This window comes from Syngnathus floridae, chromosome 13 (genome assembly GCF_059516105.1).
Source record: "Syngnathus floridae isolate MCC-2025c chromosome 13, RoL_Sflo_1.0, whole genome shotgun sequence".
Lineage (NCBI taxonomy): Eukaryota > Metazoa > Chordata > Actinopteri > Syngnathiformes > Syngnathidae > Syngnathus > Syngnathus floridae.
The window spans coordinates 9,793,949-9,814,358 of NC_142425.1; the positions used below are offsets into that span (position 1 = coordinate 9,793,949).

Sequence of the window (20,410 nt, forward strand, 5' to 3'; positions counted from 1 at the left end):
CAAAAGGGGAGGGGCAAGGGGCTCAGGAAAGTCACCTGCCATCATCTACCACAACATACTAAACTGTTTTATTTTTTGTTGTTTTATGGAAGGTTGAAAAAAAAATCACAGCTTTTTACTGTAAACACATCATTTTTTCACTTCATTTACATTTTTCTTTACATCTACATAGCAAAAAGCAAATATTGTGGGATTGAAAATCACAATAAAATGGTCTCAGATGTCTCCCGTGTGTGTTTAGTGCCCTCTGGTGGATTTAATTGACATTGAACATTACCTGAGAGTGCAGTAGTGACGTCACAATGGTGTGAGGTCAGAACAAAAGGCCGTTGCCACCATTTGTGGTTTGTTGTCTCGATTCTGCCAAAGTAAACCTGTCACATCTGTGAATTTGTGCGCGTCCTCATTTATTTGTGTACACAGCAGGCTGGTGGTTAGAGGAAAAAAAAAAAAAAAAGAAAAAAGGCCAAACAGAGCATTATGTTTCTGGCCAACAGGGCTGCATAGTGTTAATCCAGCCAAACAGGTTTACTTTCGATCCCCTATTTTGTTTTTGTGACAGTCGAAAGAGCCTTACAGTGAGGACAAGTTGAGGTGTCTTCCTTAATTGAAAAAAAAAAGACACAAATGTGAAAATTTTTTGTCTGGTCTGCTCACAAAGTGTCATTTATTTTATACAGTTTTTTCCCCAACAAATTAACAATAAAGGCCCAATCTCCTCATTGGGCGAATCAATCTAAAATGACGTTTTTTGTACAGTTGGACTCATTAAAACTGGACCAAGACAATTTCAAAAACAAAAACAAATCATCACAGTGTTGCAGGTGTAATAAATAAAAATAAAAAAAATAAAATAACTGCAATAAAAATGGTTCGGTCAATAAGACATCATATCGCATGCTTTATGAACACTCGTTTTTTTTTTCAATAAATATAAAAAACACCACCATACAAAACAGCAGTACAATTTCCAATGACAATCGTTTTAAATATTTACATCATGATTTCAACAAAAGACTGAAGAAAATGCAATCATTTGTAATATGGAAATTGTACCAAACCAGTACAATCTAAACCAGCAGAGGGCAGCAGAGCAACATAATGTGGTTTGAAGTTAATGGAAAGCTCCAGAGATGGAGAGATATATGCCTTCAGGTTAAGTCCCTCTACATCAAGTGTGTACATTAATGATCCCATTCAAATTAAATTTTTGTTGATCAAACACTGCAATCTTGATCTTCGTGTTTGTGTACAAATATTGATTCTGCGATAAGAAATAATGAGTTCAGTGTTTTAGGGATGATATATTTCAGATTTGTCAATAAACTTGGCAACTGATAGCATCCCCCCCAAAAAAACGTTTTAAAAAAAGGAATTTGATATCCTAAACAGATTTGCTGAGGTTTAAAAAGTCTACACACCCCTGTTCAAATGCCATTATTTTTTATTTACAAATGATACCATTACGACTTAATGGATTTAATAAAAAATAACTGACATATCGAAGCAAAAATAAACTGAGATAATGTGGTTGCACAAGTGTGCACACCCTCTTATAACTGGTTCTATTTTATTTGGCTGTTTAAAATGCACAGACTACATGGAAACTCGTTAAAAGGGAGTCAGCTCACGCATTGTCAAAGCACACTTAGTTACACACATTTACAGTTTCTTCATAGTTTTGTATGACTCAAGTCTGTTTTTCTCCCAAAATGTCACGGCAATGTGTTAAATGTTGAAAAGCACAAACAGCAACTGATTAATGTCCTTGACATTTAAAAAGAGCATTAGGCAAAAGAACACTATACAATTAAGTGCAATCGGTGTGTGTGTCTGCGTGTGTGTGCGTGTGTGTAATGAGGGGGGGGGGGGGACTTGTGTCTTCTCAACATTCACATCTTAAATGATCTCAAGCAAGGCAGCCATCTTTCAGGTGTCCAAAATTGCTGTCAGTGATGAGCAAAGTAGCAATTAAAAAAAAAAAAAAGTAAATGCTCTCCAGGAAGATCAAATCATCTTCATGTTGAACTTGCGGGCACCGCCCTGCCCTCCGCTGGTGGCTGGCCCGTCCACCTTTCGGAAAGAGTATTCAACGGAGAAATTATTTTTGTGTTGTCCTCTCCCGCGACTCCACACAAAGAGCAGGATGAAGCAGAAGAGGACAACCCCCAGGAACATTATGCATCCCATCGCCGTGGAGATCAGGATGGTCTTCAGGTCTAGAGTGAACTTGAGGAAAACTTTTGTGTCGTTCAGGTTCGTGTCGTTAAGATCCCCGGCGTAGTAGGTGCGGTTAGCCATGAGGGCGGCGTCGAGCGGCAGCCCGCTGACTGTGAGTGTGGCAAAGTACGTGTCGTTCCCTCCAGCGTTGCTCGCAATGCAGATGTAGGTTCCAGTGTCCATCACCTGGGCGTACCTTATTTCCAAGGTGCCTTCCTTTAACACCGTCAAGCGGCCGCTGCTCTTTGTAGTGATTCGACGCCGCTGCGGAGATATCCAGAAGATCACCGGCGTGGGCTCGCCCTCCGCCCTGCAAACGAAGGACACCACCTGCCCCTCGCGAGCGGAGATTTGCTGCAATTTCCTGTTTCGGATTTTGGGCTTCTGGCAGGTGAAATGCTCAAAGAGAGCAGAGTCGGAGAAAGCGGCCAAAGCCCGGCCCTGCACCTCCAAGGGCGTCATGCACACCGGGGAGGCGTTGTCAAAATTCAGTGTCTTCCTGCGCTGAAGGATCCAAAGCAAGCGGCAGTCGCAAGCCAGAGGGTTGCCGTCCAATCGGAGGGTCTCCAGAGTGTTGACCGACTGGAAGGCTCCTTCCTCCAAAGTCACCAAGTTGTTAGCGGAGAGGTTTAGCAGGCGGATTTGTCGGAGACCGCCCAGGGCGTACGGCTGAACTGTAACCATCCTGGTATTGACCAAATGCAGCTCCTTCAACCGGAGCAGGTCTCGCAGCGACCACGACTCCAGAACCGAAATAGGGTTGAAGGACAGGTTGAGGGTGGTTAGGTGGGAGAGACTTCGTAGGGCCGATGTGGGCACGGAGGTGATGTTGGTGTGAGTGATGGACAGCCATGACAAGTTGAGACCCTGGAGGCTATGGGGGGTGATGTACTCTAAAAAGGGCCAGTGATCGATCTCCAGGCCCCTCAGGTTTCCCAGCTTACGGAAGTTCTGGTCCTCTAAGGTGGAGATGCCGAGGTAGCGGAGCCGCAGGGTTACCAAGTTGTGAAGGTACGACAAAGACTGACTGGAAACAGAAGTCAAGTTGCACCTCTCGATGGTCAACTCTCTCAGTGTCACCAGACCCAAAAAGGCCTTGTTGGAGATATAGACCAGATCATTGTCTCCAACTTCCAGGTTCCTCAGATTCTTTAGATCTTGGAAGGTAAAATCCAAAAGAATCACAAGTTTATTCCCACTTAGGTCCAGAGAGGTGAGGTTTGAAAGGTGTGAGAAAGCCCCTATGGGGATCAGTTTCAGTTGGTTCCCCCTCAGAGAAAGCGACTGTAAGTTCTGGAGACTCGAAAAGGCATTCGGTTCCAGGACGCTGATCATATTCTCACTGAGATCCAGCTTCTCCACATTGGGAAAGGACAGTAGGTCGCCTCGCTCCACCCAACGCAGCTTATTTGCACTCAGGTCCACGATCCTGGTGTCCACCGGGATACCGTCCGGCAGGGCAGACAGTCGCTTACCGTGGCAGGAGACAGTCTTGAGCTTGGCCACGCACTCGCAGCGTTGAGGACATGCTTGACCCCGGGCGGGCCACACATGGCGCATCACCAGAAGGATGAAGAATGGCAGGAGCCAACTCACATCCTGTCTGAGGATGACCCCCATGGCACCCCTTCTTCCTCCTCCTCCTCCTCTGAGCTACAATCACTGGGCCAAACACCTGAGAAAACAAGATGGAGGGAACTAGGTTAGTTAACATGGCCGACAAAGAAAAAGCATTGTCGTCGAAGAAAACTAAGAAGCTAGGCTAACGGTTAGCTTAATTGGCTTAACTGGCTAAGTCTGTGGCTCTGCTAAAATCAAACTTTAGCTAGCTTAGTCCAAACATAGCATTGCATTCTATCCAGGTTAGCTTCAATAATTTGTATAAATTTGATCTTCTGATTACACAGCGATCAAAACAACATCAATCGCTATGCTACTTCGCAAACTGACCGATCACAGCAGGTGTGAAGCCGGCAGTTTACGCCTTGCAAATAGCTAAAGGCCATAAGGCCAATGATCAAAGCGTGTCAGTCTGGATATATATCACACACAACACAACCCAACTGAGACGCGTACAATACTAAACTCTTCCTTTTATATCCATCGGGCTGCGGATTGATGTTTGCACATCCTTTTATATGCTCAACCCTCCCGAAATATCACCAGACACGCTTTGAATAGTGTGTTGAAATCTCCAAGGACAAACAACGGAGACAAATACTTTTAATGAGCAGACGAGTTTGACACGATACAGCCAAAAAAGGAAAGCGGCTTGTACAGGCGTTTAAAATGATCACCTGCTCCCGTTTCGGACGACTTAATAACTCCTTCAACGTCAGGCGGTAATTTGCAATTCATCTTGACTCAAAGATGATTACTATTCAGCCTGGAATGAAATTATATGAAAATGCAGGCAGAGCTGTTTGATGGAGGGGGAGGAGCATGGGGACAGAAAAATGTTTTTTTCAGGAAAGCTATCACTCTCCAGCTCGATTTTCTTTCATATTCTCTTTAACTGAAATCCATCTTGCAAATGTGAAACATGTCAAAGGTACTGCCATGATTTATTAGTCACATTCCCACACGAGCTGGTCAGAAGGTGCCCGGGGCTCGGTCCCAGCAGAAGAGAGCGATGTTGACACATTACGTTACATCATTGCTCACTCAAACGCTGGTGACAGAATAACGGAACCAAAGCGTAACGGGACCTGACACTGTTTTGTTTATGCGGCTAGTCGGAAAAAATAAACCCACAAGTTCCTCCATTTTTTCCCCCTCCAAAATTACATTTTTAATTTTGAGTCAGACTGTGAAAATCATCAGAATAATTACCTGTGACATTTTTCTCCAATATTTCTACACTCAGGGGATTACTAGATCTACTTCATCTAACCTTTGCTTTGACGCTAGCAGGCGGCTGACATTTGTTTTTTTTGGTGTAAAATCTTGGCCGTGTAATAAGAGTCTGACATTCACCTGTTCCTAATAATCTGATGAACTTTGCTGACACCCACAATGCCGCACACACCCCTTTCCTGTATTACACAAAATGTCTCTCAAGAGCATATCTGCTCGTCATTGCTCGTTAATAAATTTAGTTGGGGGTCATGGGGGTCGGACAAGTAGGACGTCAAAGTGTGTGACGCATAAGGACCCGATACCTGCACACGATCCCGACTGTCTGCACGCGCACGTTTGAAAACGAACTCCGCGTGTTGACATTTGAAATACTCTTTTCATATCTCGGAATAATAATGAGCACACAAAGTTCACTTTGCATATAGAGATCGACAGCTATGACTGATGTTGTCATGGTAACGGGTTCATACGTGCTTCACTGTTGAGGCCGTAATCAGAAATTGGACAAGGAGATATTCCTCAAACGAAAGAGGGGAGAATGGTGCGTAAAATGTCGTCAGAGAACAGATGCTGTCACACGTGACTGAACATTAAACCGCCTTGCGATGACAATTAGTTCAGTTACTTGAAACGGAGAGATTGAAATAACCACGTGGCAGCCATCTGTTCTGGCAAATTACCAGCACTGCTTCTAAAATATTTTTTGTTACGCACCCCAGGAAGAAGAAATTATTTTGCCCCCACCCCAACCCTATAATTAGTATCAATGACATCACTGCCACCTACTGGAGTGGATGTGCAGTTACACGTGATTTGGCAAATTTTAAAAAATGAAATATGGGATCACACGCGTTTGAGAGGGACAACATTGCACACACACACAGAGCCCGCCTGCATCTGTGTGTCGTCTCCACCTGAACGTCTTGGTCGCCAACCACCTGCCAGTCCACCTGCTGTTGATTTGTTCTTCACAGATTTCTCTCCTCTTCTATACATTCCTGCTCTCTCATTTCACAGTCGTGCTTGGCAAACAGCTTAAAGGCGGAGAGGCAGGGAGTTTACTTTAAGAGCTGGCGTCGTCGCTGCTTTTAGGGGTATTTACCTACGTTAGCGTGCACGGAAAAACGCGGGCGACAGACAGATGGCGGCGGATTTTTCACACATTTTGAGGGGTATTATGTGAATTCAACTGAATATCCACCCAAGCTGTACATAAATTTCACAGACCACAATATTAGGGACACCTGCACCAACACAGGAGCTGAATCAAAACAAAGTTATAACAACAATAAGAAAATAATGCTTTGAGGTGTAATAATTTGATTTCGATTTGACAAACTGAATCGAAATGTTATATTTTAACAAGCTCAGGGCAGCTCTCGTAGTTAGAGGTTGTGAATTTGAATCTCGGCTGTGTAGAGTTTACAAGTTCAATCTAACCCTTTTTAATAGATTATGAAGCTTCCCCCTGGCTCCTTGCATATTTAAGACACTCATTAAAAAAAATGAATACTTGGGATGTCATTGGAGGGTGTAATTAAACCGTAAATATTACAGTCAAAAAGACTTTATCAAAGTGTCCGGTGTGTCCTTTTGACCGTCGTACAGTTTTCAAATGAGCAGCATCATTAGCATCAAAGTTGACTTGTAGGTGACTTGGCCCTTTACCTTCCCATCAAAACATTAAATAATTTTTTTAATGACATACAGTATCCCAAAGGAGCTGCAGCCAGATGACAAAGTGGGCAGTTTTTTTGAACGGCATCACTCCAACACTGCAGTGAGAGATGAAGAGAGCCTGAGAGGGAGGGGGAGGACTGTCTTTCAAGTACGAGTTGAACAGCAACAGACAGACACATTTAGACAGTAGAGTGGGCAGTGAAACTGCAAAGGGGAGTGGGCATCATTTATTTGCATCTCAACATGTGCTCCAGTATCCACAAGGGTTTAACTGCACCAACATTATAGTTAATAATTCATATATCTATTTCAGGCTGGAGTAGTTTTAAAGTATTTAAAAAATACATAATGTGTCATATTTAATGAGAGAGGAAAGCTACATTCGGTTATGCATGTACACTTAATGTGGGAAATTTTCCTTCCACGTTCAATCGGTAGAGTAAATAACTCGGATTGGCATGTGAGAAAGTGCGGAGAAGGTCTGATCAGAGTGTCGGGAAAGGAACGCTGCCGCAGGTACACGACGAGGCAGACAAATGAGCAGGAAGCTTGCTCGGGAGTGTGCGTAGGTGTCGGTGAGGAAAAAAAAAAAAAAAAATGGCTCAGAGGCCGAGGCGCAACGTGCTCCGGGGCTCTTCAAATGGCTGCTCTCACACTGCGTTCTCGCGTGCCCACTCGTCGCTACACTCGCACAACTACACAACTACTGTACAGTGTGTGCGAGTGTGCGTCTTATGTGCTGACGAATCCCTAAGAGGAACACGTTAGTCATTTACATGGAGGGTGGTCGTTGCCTGTGTCCATCAATCTGCAAGGCCCTGCAGGCACTGACATGAGCCCACACACAATACACATGCACACTAACCACACACTGGCTGGAATTAGAATACAATACAGCTCACATTTCTGCTCGACAGGTGGGAATGGAAAATGGATGAGGGACATTGTCTGAAACTTAGCCACACTTTTGCTTAAAGTCACCGTTGAGTTGGGGGACAAATGTGTTATTCAAGAGGAGACTCTGGGCAGTCTGAAAATAAATAAATAAATAATTGAATATAAATAAATATCGATAAATATAAATAAATAAATAAGAAAAAATATACACAAAAGGTCTGCTGCTACCAACTCAACTCGACTCGGTACCCCTGGTTAACCATATCCTAAAAAAATAAACTCCTCATACCTGCTCGTGGGAGAGCTTCATTAGTGAGTAAATCTGTGCAGTCTCGCATCGTAACAAGGAGCATTAAAAACCAGAATGGGGGAACCGACCACTTGGGTGCCAGAAAGACGACTCGGTTTTCATATTAAGAACCCGACTGATTGGAGCATTGTATGCAAATTAATATGAAACAGCACTCTAAAAAAAGTCCCAAGTGGCGTCTTCATTATCATAATGGATCCTTAAAATGACTCCAGTGTCCAATAAGCAAGACGTGAGAGTGAAACCAGAGGACACAATGGGGGTGACTACCAACGTGTCTTGACAAGCACGCATGAATCTTTAATTAGAGGCAACTGTTTCAGAGCTTGTTGAGCTAAAGCCTCGGACTAGCGTCGGTTCAATAATGGAGGAAGTTACGTGGTACGGCGTGACCCGGGAAGGTTGACCTCGGCTACATAAATAATAGCGCAACAACAACACGTAAACAAATAGAGCTTTCAAATATAATAAACATATATATCACTTTAAAATTTAGCATTGCCAATGTTGATGTTTTGGTTAGTTAGCATGCAGCTATCATGTTTTATTTAATTTCTTACGATGCAGTGCAGCAGTTCTGGATAAATGACATTTATTCTCGCAACTCTCCCCTAAATGAGATTATTCCAAACACCAGCGAGGGATTGATCGGCAAATGTCTGAGCGTGTTCTATTATTCCCTTCAGAATGCACTTGAACTAAGGCGACCTTCTTTTGATAGATTATGCAAAACGAGTCGCTAATACTCCAAAGTTAATATATATATTTAAAAAAAAAAAAGTTGTCTTGATGTGAGTGTTAGGGTCAGCATCACTGTTTTCTATTAGCTGACATTACAGTCGACATCTACTGGAAACGTTCCCGTAGAACCTCATCGCTCCCAGCAAAGTCACAGCGAGTTACCACGACGGAGCCGAAGCAACGACGAGACGCAAAGCTCGACGACGCTTCTCCGAGGGAAGCGCCGAGCGTCAGCGTAACGCACTCTGACACAACTTGGCCCGCTTTGAACATACGCGAGCGACCCTTTGCACTCTGCAAGTGTTACAGCACAAGCTGACCTCACTCACCGACTTCAATTAGCTAATAAACCATCCCGCCCCATCAACTGAGAACTATTACACGGTCGGCGGACTTAATTGTTTTGGGAATCTCCCCCGTGAGACGTGAAAGATTCCAATGAGCTGTCTAATAGTAATTAAAATTCCATTCATTAATCATAGGTTATATTTTCTCTAAAAATGAAAGCATGGAAAACAGATGCCACTTAACGACACAGACAGATAGCATGCATGCACTTGATTTACAGGACTGAAAACGGTCTTGGACACACAACAAAACATTATCCGGCCTCGTCACTCTTTTCTTGTCCTTTACGCACACTCAAGGTTGAGCGTCATAAGCCCGAGAGCGCTCTAAGCCTTCTTGAATCCTGCAGGCGCTCGCTGTCCTTTCTAGTTGGCTTTATTAACAGGATGTCTGTCCCTTTTTACTTTCTTCTGGCTGCCAATTAGACTGTAGTTATCAAGGGACAACAATGGTGCAAGACAGGGCAACTTTCTATTACTTCTAAAAGAATCACAGTACGGCCTGCAATTTGTTCCTTGGGAAGAAGTCATTCCAGATGCTAACTGTTGCCTAAAAATAATTAGCTGGATGTAAAATGGATTGCTAACATCCTGTGCGCTTTGCTAAGTGCAGTGTGAAAGGGGTTGCAATTTTGAATTTTCAAAATATAAGACAAAATCAACCACCAAAGGTCAAACACAGGCACAGTCCAGCAGTTTGTTAGAGGCTAGCATGAGAAGCTAACCTAGCATTCTACAAGGGCTTCTTGTCAAACAGCATGAATGAATGGATGGTATCACGACTTGAGCATTGTTTATAAAAAAAGAAAGAAAAAAAAAGACCAAGCTGGCCTCACTTCACACTGACTTCCTTGGCAATTCCTTCCCCAACCTTTTTACAAGATTGCCTAGCGTCGAGTTTCAGGCGCTAATCTAAATAAGACCCCCGGAGGTCCCGCGAGGAAGCGGCCCCGACAACTTCGGCGAGGGAGTGTGGGTAGCGGTGCGCAAATTGAAAGTAATCCTGTGGTGTCGGCCGCTCGCGGTGCTGCCCGAGTGGCATCCATCCATAATTCATGCCTCGGCGGCGGGGTGGAGAAAGTTGCGCGTGTGTAATAAAGCAGCACTGATGGAATCGCTGAAGGTCCCAGGTGTGAGGGGAGCGTCTGTTAAACGAGGCCAGCAGAAAGACTATTTCACATGGTGTCTACCAGACGTGTGCCTGAAGACGATTGGCTGACAGCCACTGTCGTATCAAACTGACTGACAGAACGATGCCAAAAAAACAGCACTCCATCAATTACGACCAGCAAAGCCATTATTCAGCCTCATTCAATATTAAGACTTTGAGGGTGCTGGACAGCATCCAGTGCTGAAGGAGTGAGATGGTGGAGGGGATGATATCTGTGAAGATCCATCAGGAGGTGCAAGGTGAGGTATAGGAGATGGCATTTTGAAGGGTGCGAGACAGACTGGCAGTCGGACAAAAAGCGATCCCGGGAGTCGTGTTACAGCCGGCGCAGAGAATATCTTTACCCGTCAACTCGCCGCCGACATAATGCTTACACTTAAGCTCCAATGTCACAGCGTGGACGCGGACATGATAGCCGTCGCCCCTCCGTATGAGCAGATACTGAAATTTGATGCGAGCTCCCATCAGCCGTAACACGGCGCCCTTTAACCTATTCATTCTCATCCGCTAAATGCCGACTTTGCAAAGTGCTCGCTCGCCAACGAAGATGCCCTTGAAATGTCGCACGAGGTGAGGATCTGGACAAAAGTGCGGATTCAGGATGACTGCATATCATCCGTGCTAGATCATCATGACCTTTGTGAGCTAAATTGGTGGCCAGGACATCTCTAGCAGAACTAAAATTACTGGTCAGGATTGTGTGAAGTCCTAACCAATAGGTCATATGTTAGCATAGTGCTAATAAGATTCGTTAGCATTAATCACTATCCTGAGATACTATTTTTGGTTGTTACAGAAAATGGCTACGCATTGAAAGTCTTCGAAATCCTGACAAGACTTTGCACATTAGAGCTCCTGGGACGCTTGCCTTGAGGTGGAAAACCAATATCCACAAGTGTCCCAAGCCAATAATTATCCTGATTTACATAAAGACCGCCAGCGTGGATGGCAGGATTAGCGCGGCTGGATGAAATGTGCCGAGCCGTCCGTTTTTGTCCGTCTTTCGTGGTCTGCTGTCCATATTTTGACTGGCCTACTTGAGCGACGCGTCCACTAATCCTGCGCCGACGGGAGCTGCCAACGCCGCCCGGCTCGGCTTCCAATCACGCTTTGCTCACTTTTAATCTCGTTGCCGCTGAGATCCGAAGCGCAGAATTGGGGATGACCGGCAATTTCGGCTAGAATACATCCAACTTATTATGAAGTAAGGCAAGAGGACAGGTAATGAAATTGGCTTATTTTGTGCTGAGGTACATCCAAGACAACTATTACTGGCCGCCATTTATATACAAGTTTATATATAGAAACCATAAAAAATGTCTGCTTTTAAAATCAAAAGAACTAATTAGTTGTGGCAGCCTTTGAAGAGGTTTATGAATGTTGGCCTGAACCATTTTTTTTAACTGATAGAGGAATAAAAATGATTTATTTACAGATATACAAAGATGAAATGCACCATGAATAATGCTGACTCATGACAAGATCAGTAAAAAAAAAAAAAAATCATAGGGAAGCTGGGCGAGATTCTCGTCAATGCCTACCAATTGAAAATCGTTATTTATGTCATTGGTAAGAAATGGTTGGAGTCTAGTGCGGCAAGCCAATGTAAAATGTTTTGATGGGGGTTCTCATTAAAAGTTGTTGCTTTCTTGCACATAAGGTGCTATAATAATGACGTTTTGAAATTCAGGAATGTTAATTTGTTGATTACAGAACGACAATCAAAGGCCGTATTACCGACAGGCGGAAAGATCACAGCTGCTGCCGGTGCTTCATCTTCAAGCCTCACGTCACTCGCGGCGTAATCGTGATCTAGGCGTTTTGTTCGCTTGAGTAATGAGAGGATGTTTGTCTGGAAAAGCGGCTTGTTTTCAGCGCTACCAGACTGTATCTGTGTCACGTCTTCGGAGAGATTGGCTCATGCAACACGGAGCTCGGGATCGGAACGATAGCGATGAGTGCCGGCGTTGACCTTTAAACACGTTAAGTAAAGCGGAGCGCCGTGGCCGAAGAAAAGGGAACAACAAAAGTGCAGCGAGGAGAGATGTCGCTTCTTTGTGACAGCGAGAAGCCGATATGTGAAATACTTTGGAGAAGGTGATGAGGGATTACGTATCCTGACAGAAACACGTGGGGAGGAGAACCGACAAAATGGGTTGCGAGGCGCTTTGAGCCGAGCAAAACGGCAGCCATGCGTGCACGCTGTGGCTCGGGTGGCTGACAGTTGCAACCTGTCATCTTTAAGAACTGTGGAGATGCGTCATGGCTGTCTGATTAATAAGGGAGCCCATTATACGGGGAGGTGGAGATCCCAAAAAAAAAATCCAAATGCAAAAGCGAATGTTGGCGCATGACGGCAGTTGTCAGCTTTGGTGAAAGGAAACAGAAGAATGGAGGCCTGGAAGCAAATTGACAGAAAAAAAAAAAACACTCAACAAATTCGAATTAGGTTTTGGTAGCAAGGAGGAAAGAAAATAGAAGCAGGAAGGCGCATCAAGGAGGTCCAGAGGGAGAAATTTAGCCCAAACTAAAGTCGGAAATGCCAGTTCACCGGATGACCAATCTGCGTCACCGCGCCACTTAGAAGCAAACGACAAGATGGCGGCGATGCAAAGAGCCTCCCTGGAGGTAAAACCGAGGGGAGTCGAGTAATTGGGCCCCCGCCAGCATGTGAAACAGATCTGTTCTGACACAACAGGAACTCGGAGTCAGAAAAGCCCAACGAGAAAGTCTTCGCCGTCGCAAATTATTTACGAGTTCCTCTAAGAAGATGCGCTGCAACTTCAGACCCTGCCAGGGAGTCCAAAAAAAAAAAAATGGGGAAAAACAAAAGTGAGCGTGAGGCCGCGGGTGGATGATGACAGCGGACCCGTCACGGGATCAATGAGTTTCTCAGAAATGAAAGCGTGATGACAGCGTACGTGAGAGGAACCGAGCGGCTTTTGGACAGCGTCTGCCTGCAAGGGCTTCTGCCTCATGTCATCAATTCGAAATGTTGTCTTCACGTCTTCACTCATCCACTCATCAACTCCTCAAGATCCTGAGCACACCTGTCATGTACCAGCTATGTGACGGCACTCCGCCAAAGCACGTACTTGCTATTTATAAGACCACACTTGATGGTATACGGGCAAACGTATACAACTAGAGTGGACAATTCATTAGGTACAGCCTAATGAGAATGAGTTCCATCAACATTTCAATTAATTCCAAACATTTAATTACAGTCATGCAGCAGCCTGCTCATTCAATTTTCATTCCATCTCCTTTTGCTGTGACAGTCCACTTGGAAAGTCACACATCTGGCACAAACAATCAAGCACTGGCGGAGCTAGAGGGGGCCCGAGGGGAGACTGCCCCCGCTCCCCCCCTCAGGCTTCACATATTGTGAATTTAAAATAAATGAAAGGAACCGTATTCATTGACCGTGAAGCAAGTCATCTGTGTTCACGCCCACGACGGCGCAGACCGCGGCCTGAAATAACAAAGCCAGAAGAGAAAGTTGACAGAAGAATCCCAGTAGACTTCTTCTCAAACACTTTTGACAGGCAACCCAGATGAAGGAGGAAGAGGCGAGCGTGTGTCTGGATGTCCGTTAGGCACAATCTCATCACACCAGCCTGCCACGCTTAGGCACACACGCACAAGCGATGATATATTAGTTTCAACCATGCACAAAGAAAACAAGGGAGCGAGAGATTCAAGGATTTGACGGCCCTTTGAGACGACAATGCGGGGAAAAATATAATGCGTTCTTCACATAAGAGCACAGTTTTAGTGTGTCATCAGATTACTTCAGATATTTATAAAACTTATTTGCACACCAGAGAATACGAATCTGCATATGTCCGCATAAGCTAGAACCCATCGAATTTTTCCTAAAACCAGGTTATTGCAAGTAAAAAAACAACCAAAAGGTCAGCAGAAAATAGCAGCCGAGCGCCAATTAACATTTCCCTAACGAAGTCAAATGCGACATCTTTTTTGGTCGGCTGGCAGCTGTTCTTTGTAAGCCTTTAAGGTAAGCTTTCAAAAAAGGCCGTAATGAAAACAAGGACTTTGCGACCGCCGCCTGACCTCTGCATCATTAAGCTGAACATGGAGGAGGACTAACATTTCAAATCCCCCACGGTCAGCAAATTCTCATGAATATACAGCCCACTTGCTTTAACACTGTCAAGAAATTAGCCGTACTTGTACAAACAAAGGCAAATCGCAAGTGATTCTCGAGCGCATAAACTCGGCATGTGCTGTACTTAGTTTCACATAACTCTAACCCCATTAAAGCACCATTATCAGCTTCTGTTTTGCGCACAATAGGATCAAATTTGGGGTGATTATATTTCAAGCAAAGACAAAATGAGCTGATAAGCCCTTGCGGTGTTTCTTCAACACGAGTCTAATCAGGGCTTTAATTACATAATTGAAGAGCGCTGATTAAAGCGCTCTTAAGCATGGTGACGGATGGGCAAGACTGGAGTCGGCCTAGCGGACATAAGAGTGGGTCGACAGGACAGTATGTCGTGGGTTGCCAGGCTCAGCTGCTCCAAATGCGGTTGGGAAACCAAGTGGAAGGACTGAAAAGCCTTTGAGCAGTCATTTTAGCTCCAGGAGCCGCTATCTGTTAGCTTGCTAACAGTTGCTAGCTTACTCTCAGTCTGGTTGACTGTGGGCATCATATTGCAGGAAGCTGCCGTCTCCAAAATCGTGTTTCACAAACTGCCGCTAAGATAGCAAAAGTAAGAATGGCACTTTGATCTAATTTTGTTTTATTCGTAGATTTGACTCGCTAAGCATGGCTCAAATGCTGCGATTATGGGATGGAGGAAGACGACTTTCAAGTATGGATTGGCACTGGCTCGGAGCCAGGCTGTTGAAAGGCAAGTGTCGGGAATAGTCGCATCCAGATGGCGAGGCGGGCAGGCGGGCGGGAGCCGTGTATTCCCGTCATCGCGGCCCATCTGCGCTACACAATGTATTGTTTTACGGCTGCTTAGTCACAGCATTTCAATCTGCCAGGCAGCAGCTTTGGAAGCACATAAAGTGAAATGAACTGGAGACGGCAACAACAACAACAGCAAGTTTATCATACCGGAACAGCACTAAAACTAGACCACCTATTGTTTTATACTCACCTAGCGGGAGCGTTTGTTTTAAGACGACCTGGCCGGTGACATCAATCACAAGTCTGAGTGTGAGTGTCTGGGTGTGAGCTGGGGTTGACAGCAGCTCCTGTAAGTGAGTGTGCTCATTCTGTTTGTGCTAAAAAAAAAACAAAGCTATCCAGTATAAACGCATAAAAATGATGGTCCGTGGTTGGAATGTTAGTCAGAAGACCTTGTAAACGGCATTCTGCGTGATTTTTTTCCGTCTTCCTTGCAAAGGACAAGCTATTTTTGTTTCCCGGTTTATTACATTAATATAAAAAATATTGTCAAAACAAACCGTAAATCCCGAAATGTCTGAGTGACTAAGATGCCACGCGAAATTTATTTGTATGTCTGCAATTTGTCTTTGGACTTGGTGAAGCAGCATGTGACTCTTCAATTATTTTAGTGTAAGTCTAACCTATATGACAGTTACAGTGTGTACGTATAATAAATTCAATGTCGCTTATTAATACAGATTAATTTATTGCTTGTTTGTTCGTTCGGAAAAAAAATATGGGAAGAGGATCTTGAAAAAAATTGCCATATTAAATAAGAAATGCAATATTGATTATTTTTCTAAATGGCTCAGTCCTAATTAGGAGTAGCTAAATGTGTCCGCTTCCCATTGGAGTCATTACATAAGGGCAATATGAAATATGCAGTACGCGAAACCAGTAGGATTTTTTTCCTTTACCCGAGCGCCCCCCCCTCCCTCCCTTAGCTGACCTGCAGCTTCAGAGCCCATCAAGCCGATCCCGTCCGTCAACACTTGACACTCTCGAGTTGAGCCTGACGGCCATGCACTTCAAAATATTAAGTGCGAATTTGGGCTCAGTTGGAAGTTTCAGCGCCGCGTCGGTTCATCAAAAATAAGCTGTGGTGTATTCATTTTTCATGTAGGCTAAGATCGTTATGAATAATGTAGGCCGACACGTAAATTGCATCATAGCGAAAACACACGAGGACTCCTCACAGATGACAGAACTCGGCGACATTCAGCACGGGAGAAATTAAATATATGAGGTGCAAAGCCATTGCAGTACTATCTAAACACTCTCTTGATTGCTTCCATTTTTTCATTAGCCTTAGATCCAAGCCCAGGGGTAAAGTAGCAATTTTGGCAAATCTAATCTAAAGTGATAAAATGATAAAATATTCAAATTCTCTGTGCATGGTTGAAGAAGGAAAGTCCATTAAAAGTAAACATCTCAGGATACGTGTCGTTTACTATGACAGAGAAATAAATGACGAACTACGAGGGTGGATTGGGCTTCATTACGAAGGTGACTGGATGGAGGTTCCGGCACCATCTGAGAGGTTTAACGGCCTTGGAGCGGCGGCCATCCGGCTGACTGTCAAACCTTTACAACGCGGCCACGGGAAAGTCACTCCGAGGCTCTAATTTCAGCAGGAGTAGCATCGGCGGCCTCGTCTCTTGGACGGCGTGCGCATGTGTGTTTTACTGCCGCCGTAAAGCTGAAAACAATGCAGCTTGGCAGCGATATCGTTAAGTGGACTTAATGTGGCTCTTGAGCGCCGCTGACAGCTTTATGCGCAGCCGAGGGGATCAGAATGAGAAGAGCGGAGTGAAGAAATGGACGAGTGGGGCGCCCGCCGTTCCACAATGCGCTCTGAAGCACTAATTGACCCGTCAGCAGACATTTTATTACTGACATCATCAGTGCACCCTGTCGCTCCGATTGCGTTCGTTCCAATCGCGACTTCGCCCCGCTGATGCTACAAAGCGGCATTCGCGGCTCCTGACAGCTGGCTAATGACCCGAAACGTCACGCCACGACAAAGTGGGGCGGATAATGACATGCCGAAGCTGTCCGGGACACCTTCAATCAAAATGAGAGGTGGCAGTGGCTCAATCAATAAAAACTTGGCTTGGACTCTGTTGCTAACCAAAACAGAAGCACCAGTTCAAGTCAGATTTAGAATATATCGGTCAGGAGGCCTTTTAGAACACAACACCGATGACATACGGGGTGGAGCTAGAGGGGTGCCGCGGGGCCACTCCTGGAAAGTGCTTGGACCAGGTGCCAGGCCAATTAAATGACTTTTGGGTATTTTCAGATTTTTCCTGGAATTTCTTTACACATTTCCACCCATCCCCGGTAAAGAACACATTCTAACCTTTCATAAGCATTTTTTGAAGAATTTTTGGGTTTGTAATTTTTATTTTGTTTTGCAGATATCCTTATACGACCACCAATGCTTTTTTTTCCCTTTTTGGGATAGCCGAGGATTTGCTCAAGGGCACCCCGTTTTATGTTTCCTACCGCTCCAAGTGTACTAATGACTGCTCTGTCCGTAGCGTCGGTCAGCTTCGGAAGCACATCACATCGACAGGGACATTAGTTAAACCCTCACAAGTGAAGGGGGGGGGGGCACAGATGCCATCAATCAATACAATACAGATACTGTAGTTGCTCTTTTCCTGGGGGGGCAAAAGCAATCAGCATCATAATTCCCTTTGGTGCTAAAAGCATAAAGTGTCCTGAAGCTTTTGAAAGGGACGTGAAGAGTCTGCCTCGGATATGTCACAGCCACTGCAGGGATCCATCCAAAAACTGTACCGCCTTCACATCATTAAAGTACGATTGAGAGCTGCTGGCTGACGACGCACACACTAACGCCGACACACACGTACATTTTCAAGAAGCAAAGAAAAAAAAGGAGGGATGGTGGAGGAAGCGCAACAAAGTGGCTGAGATGAAAATGGGAGCGAGCGTGTGTAAAAAGTGTGCCAAATACGAGCAAGAGGCTCACCCAGGACGGGAACTTGAGCGGCGCTCCTTCCACATCTGCAAGCTGCTGCGATGCTGCGATGTTGTTCTCTCGGAGCAGCTCTCTCGATGGCTCTCTCTCCTCTAGCGCTTTCCAAAAGAAGCCCCCAAGCTTCCTCTTGCTTTCTCTCCTGTCGGCGGGGGGCTTCTCCTGCTTGTCGTCTCCCGGCGGGCTTCGCGCCTGGGCGAAACGGTGAGGGGCAGCCACCGGCGGCTCGGACCGATGCTGGTTTGCATGTGTGTGTAGGAGTGTGTGCGTGCGTTTTTGAAACAGGACCCTGCTGCTGTTCAGTGAGGCTCATCTGGTCGCTCTCTCGCCCCCTCCTCTCGCTCTCTCTCTCTCGATTTCTCTCAATGTGTGTGCTGCATTCAAGTCCTACAAGGCAGACGGGAAAACAAGCTTTCAGTATTCATCTCACTGTGTGGAGAACTTCTGCACTTGCACCTCTGCATGTGTGTGTGAGTGCGTTAACTGAGTCCTTAAGTGAGCAATCAACAAGTTTGCCACATGAAATGATCTAGTTTCACTTAATTGGTTCAGAAAATGATTTCTTGACTCCAAAAATCGACCTTTGTCATCTACAATGCAACACATAGAAAGAACCATGTGATTGTACTCACCTGACATACTTGGTAGGGAGCAGTGGAAAACATCTCGTGTGAAAGCTAAAAAAAGGAACAATAGTTCGTTATATACGTCTACAACACACACTGCTTCATAAAAAAAATATATATATCCCTGCCGACAAGCTTACTATTCTTGTGAATAACAAATGTTAGCTTGATGACACAATCGATACAATATCAATGTTAGAAGATGGCAAAGATGAATAAAAGAACAAGACCCGCGTGACTACATTTGAATTTAAGCTAGCTCGTGAAATGTGCATAGAATTACCCTCATTAAATAAATGAATAAAGAGCAAGTAGGGACCAACTTACCGAGCGCAGATGTAGCAGCAGCTCAGCTTCGAAAAAGTCTTGTGACATCATCTCCGAGGATCTTGTGACCGAGGGTCGCGTAACGATAACGATTCGATTTATCGAAACGAGGTCATGTTAAAAGCAAACAATGGCTTTTGCATGAACAAAAAAAAAATTGGAAAAGGGGCACAGTTCAATCAGATTTTTTTTGCGGCTATGTTTTGGGCTACTGCATCTCGCAGTGGAAAAACAATCAGCGGGCTGCAGACTCCCATCAATTACAGTGCAAACTCTTTGGAGTCAATATTCCCACAGGAAACGATGGAAACACAATCAATTCCCACCCAACTATGGCCATCATAAACTTTCTTCACCCTCTAGACAAATTTTCTAAAGCATCTCTGTGTGCACCTTTTGTTAACTTTGGTTCTGGTCGTCTGGAGAAAAAAAAAACATTTCATTCTACAGGCATCCTCACAAATCGGCGCCTGAGGCGGTGCAGGAAAGTCACATTCAGGTAAAGATGGAAGCTACGCCATGTTTCATCACGTCCCCATAAGAGCGTCAACATCCCTTTTGTCCCTATTTACTCGTCTTTTATCACTACTGTGTCACGTTGTAGCTGTTATTGTTCTTTCTGGCACCCAAAGAGGTGGCGGCCCGACTTTGTTGTGTGCTGACCTTCACGAATGTCCTCCGCTCTTTCCTCAGGAGGCTCCCTACAGTAAGGCACAGTATTAATAATCCCCCCAGGGCCCGGCCCCCGGCCCCCGCGCACGCTAAGCAGGCTAAGCACGCGTGCTTCCCACATGCTAGCATCCTTCCAGGAGCTTTCCCAACCTGCATAATGCACCGGCAGTATTCGTCAGTAAATTATTGAGCGGGCGAATGTTGATAAATACAATATACATAAAACATGAAGGCAATGCGCCTCGATAACTGCGCAGGTTGAAAAAGGCTGTGCGTCAACTCTGGACTCAAAAGTCGTTTGTCAGTTTCAAAGTGCCCTTATTACTTTCACCCGTGCCTCATGTGAGAGCTGCAATCAAGGAGAAGTGCCGTGCTGCATTTGGAAACGACTGGAATTTTTTTTTTTTTTTTATGCTTCATATTTTACGGAGGACGACCTACAGAAATTGGACACAACATTTTATCAGGAAACTATATATGATTATTCATCCATGACTTGGCAGCATAGTACCTGTGTGCAATTTCCTTTTGACAGCTCAGGAGGGATTTTGGCAGGGGCACATTAGGGAAACGGCGGCTCTGGACTGAAAGCGTGGCCCGCCTCTTTGGCTACACACACATTATGTGTG

At 44.9% G+C, this 20,410-nt stretch overlaps 2 protein-coding genes across 5 annotated transcripts in view; both read right to left on the reverse strand.

The window, feature by feature from the left end:
* The window catches only part of atp8b3 (ATPase phospholipid transporting 8B3), a 38,102-nt gene that overhangs the window by 8,982 nt on the left and 8,710 nt on the right, over positions 1-20,410 (reverse strand). The window lies entirely within an intron of this gene.
* lingo3a (leucine rich repeat and Ig domain containing 3a) lies at positions 651-19,810 on the reverse strand. Of its 2 annotated transcripts, XM_088393959.1 has the most exons (4): positions 19,110-19,810; positions 18,789-18,833; positions 18,151-18,543; positions 651-3,895 (listed from the first exon to the last, which is right to left on the reverse strand). In XM_088393959.1, the coding sequence occupies exon 4, from the start codon at positions 3,838-3,840 to the stop codon at positions 2,008-2,010; it is 1,833 nt and encodes a 610-aa protein (XP_088250085.1). In that variant the 5' UTR covers positions 3,841-3,895; positions 18,151-18,543; positions 18,789-18,833; positions 19,110-19,810; the 3' UTR covers positions 651-2,007. The 2 variants fall into 2 exon arrangements, with proteins under 2 accessions (XP_088250085.1, XP_088250084.1); XM_088393958.1 differs by having other exon boundaries at positions 18,789-19,810.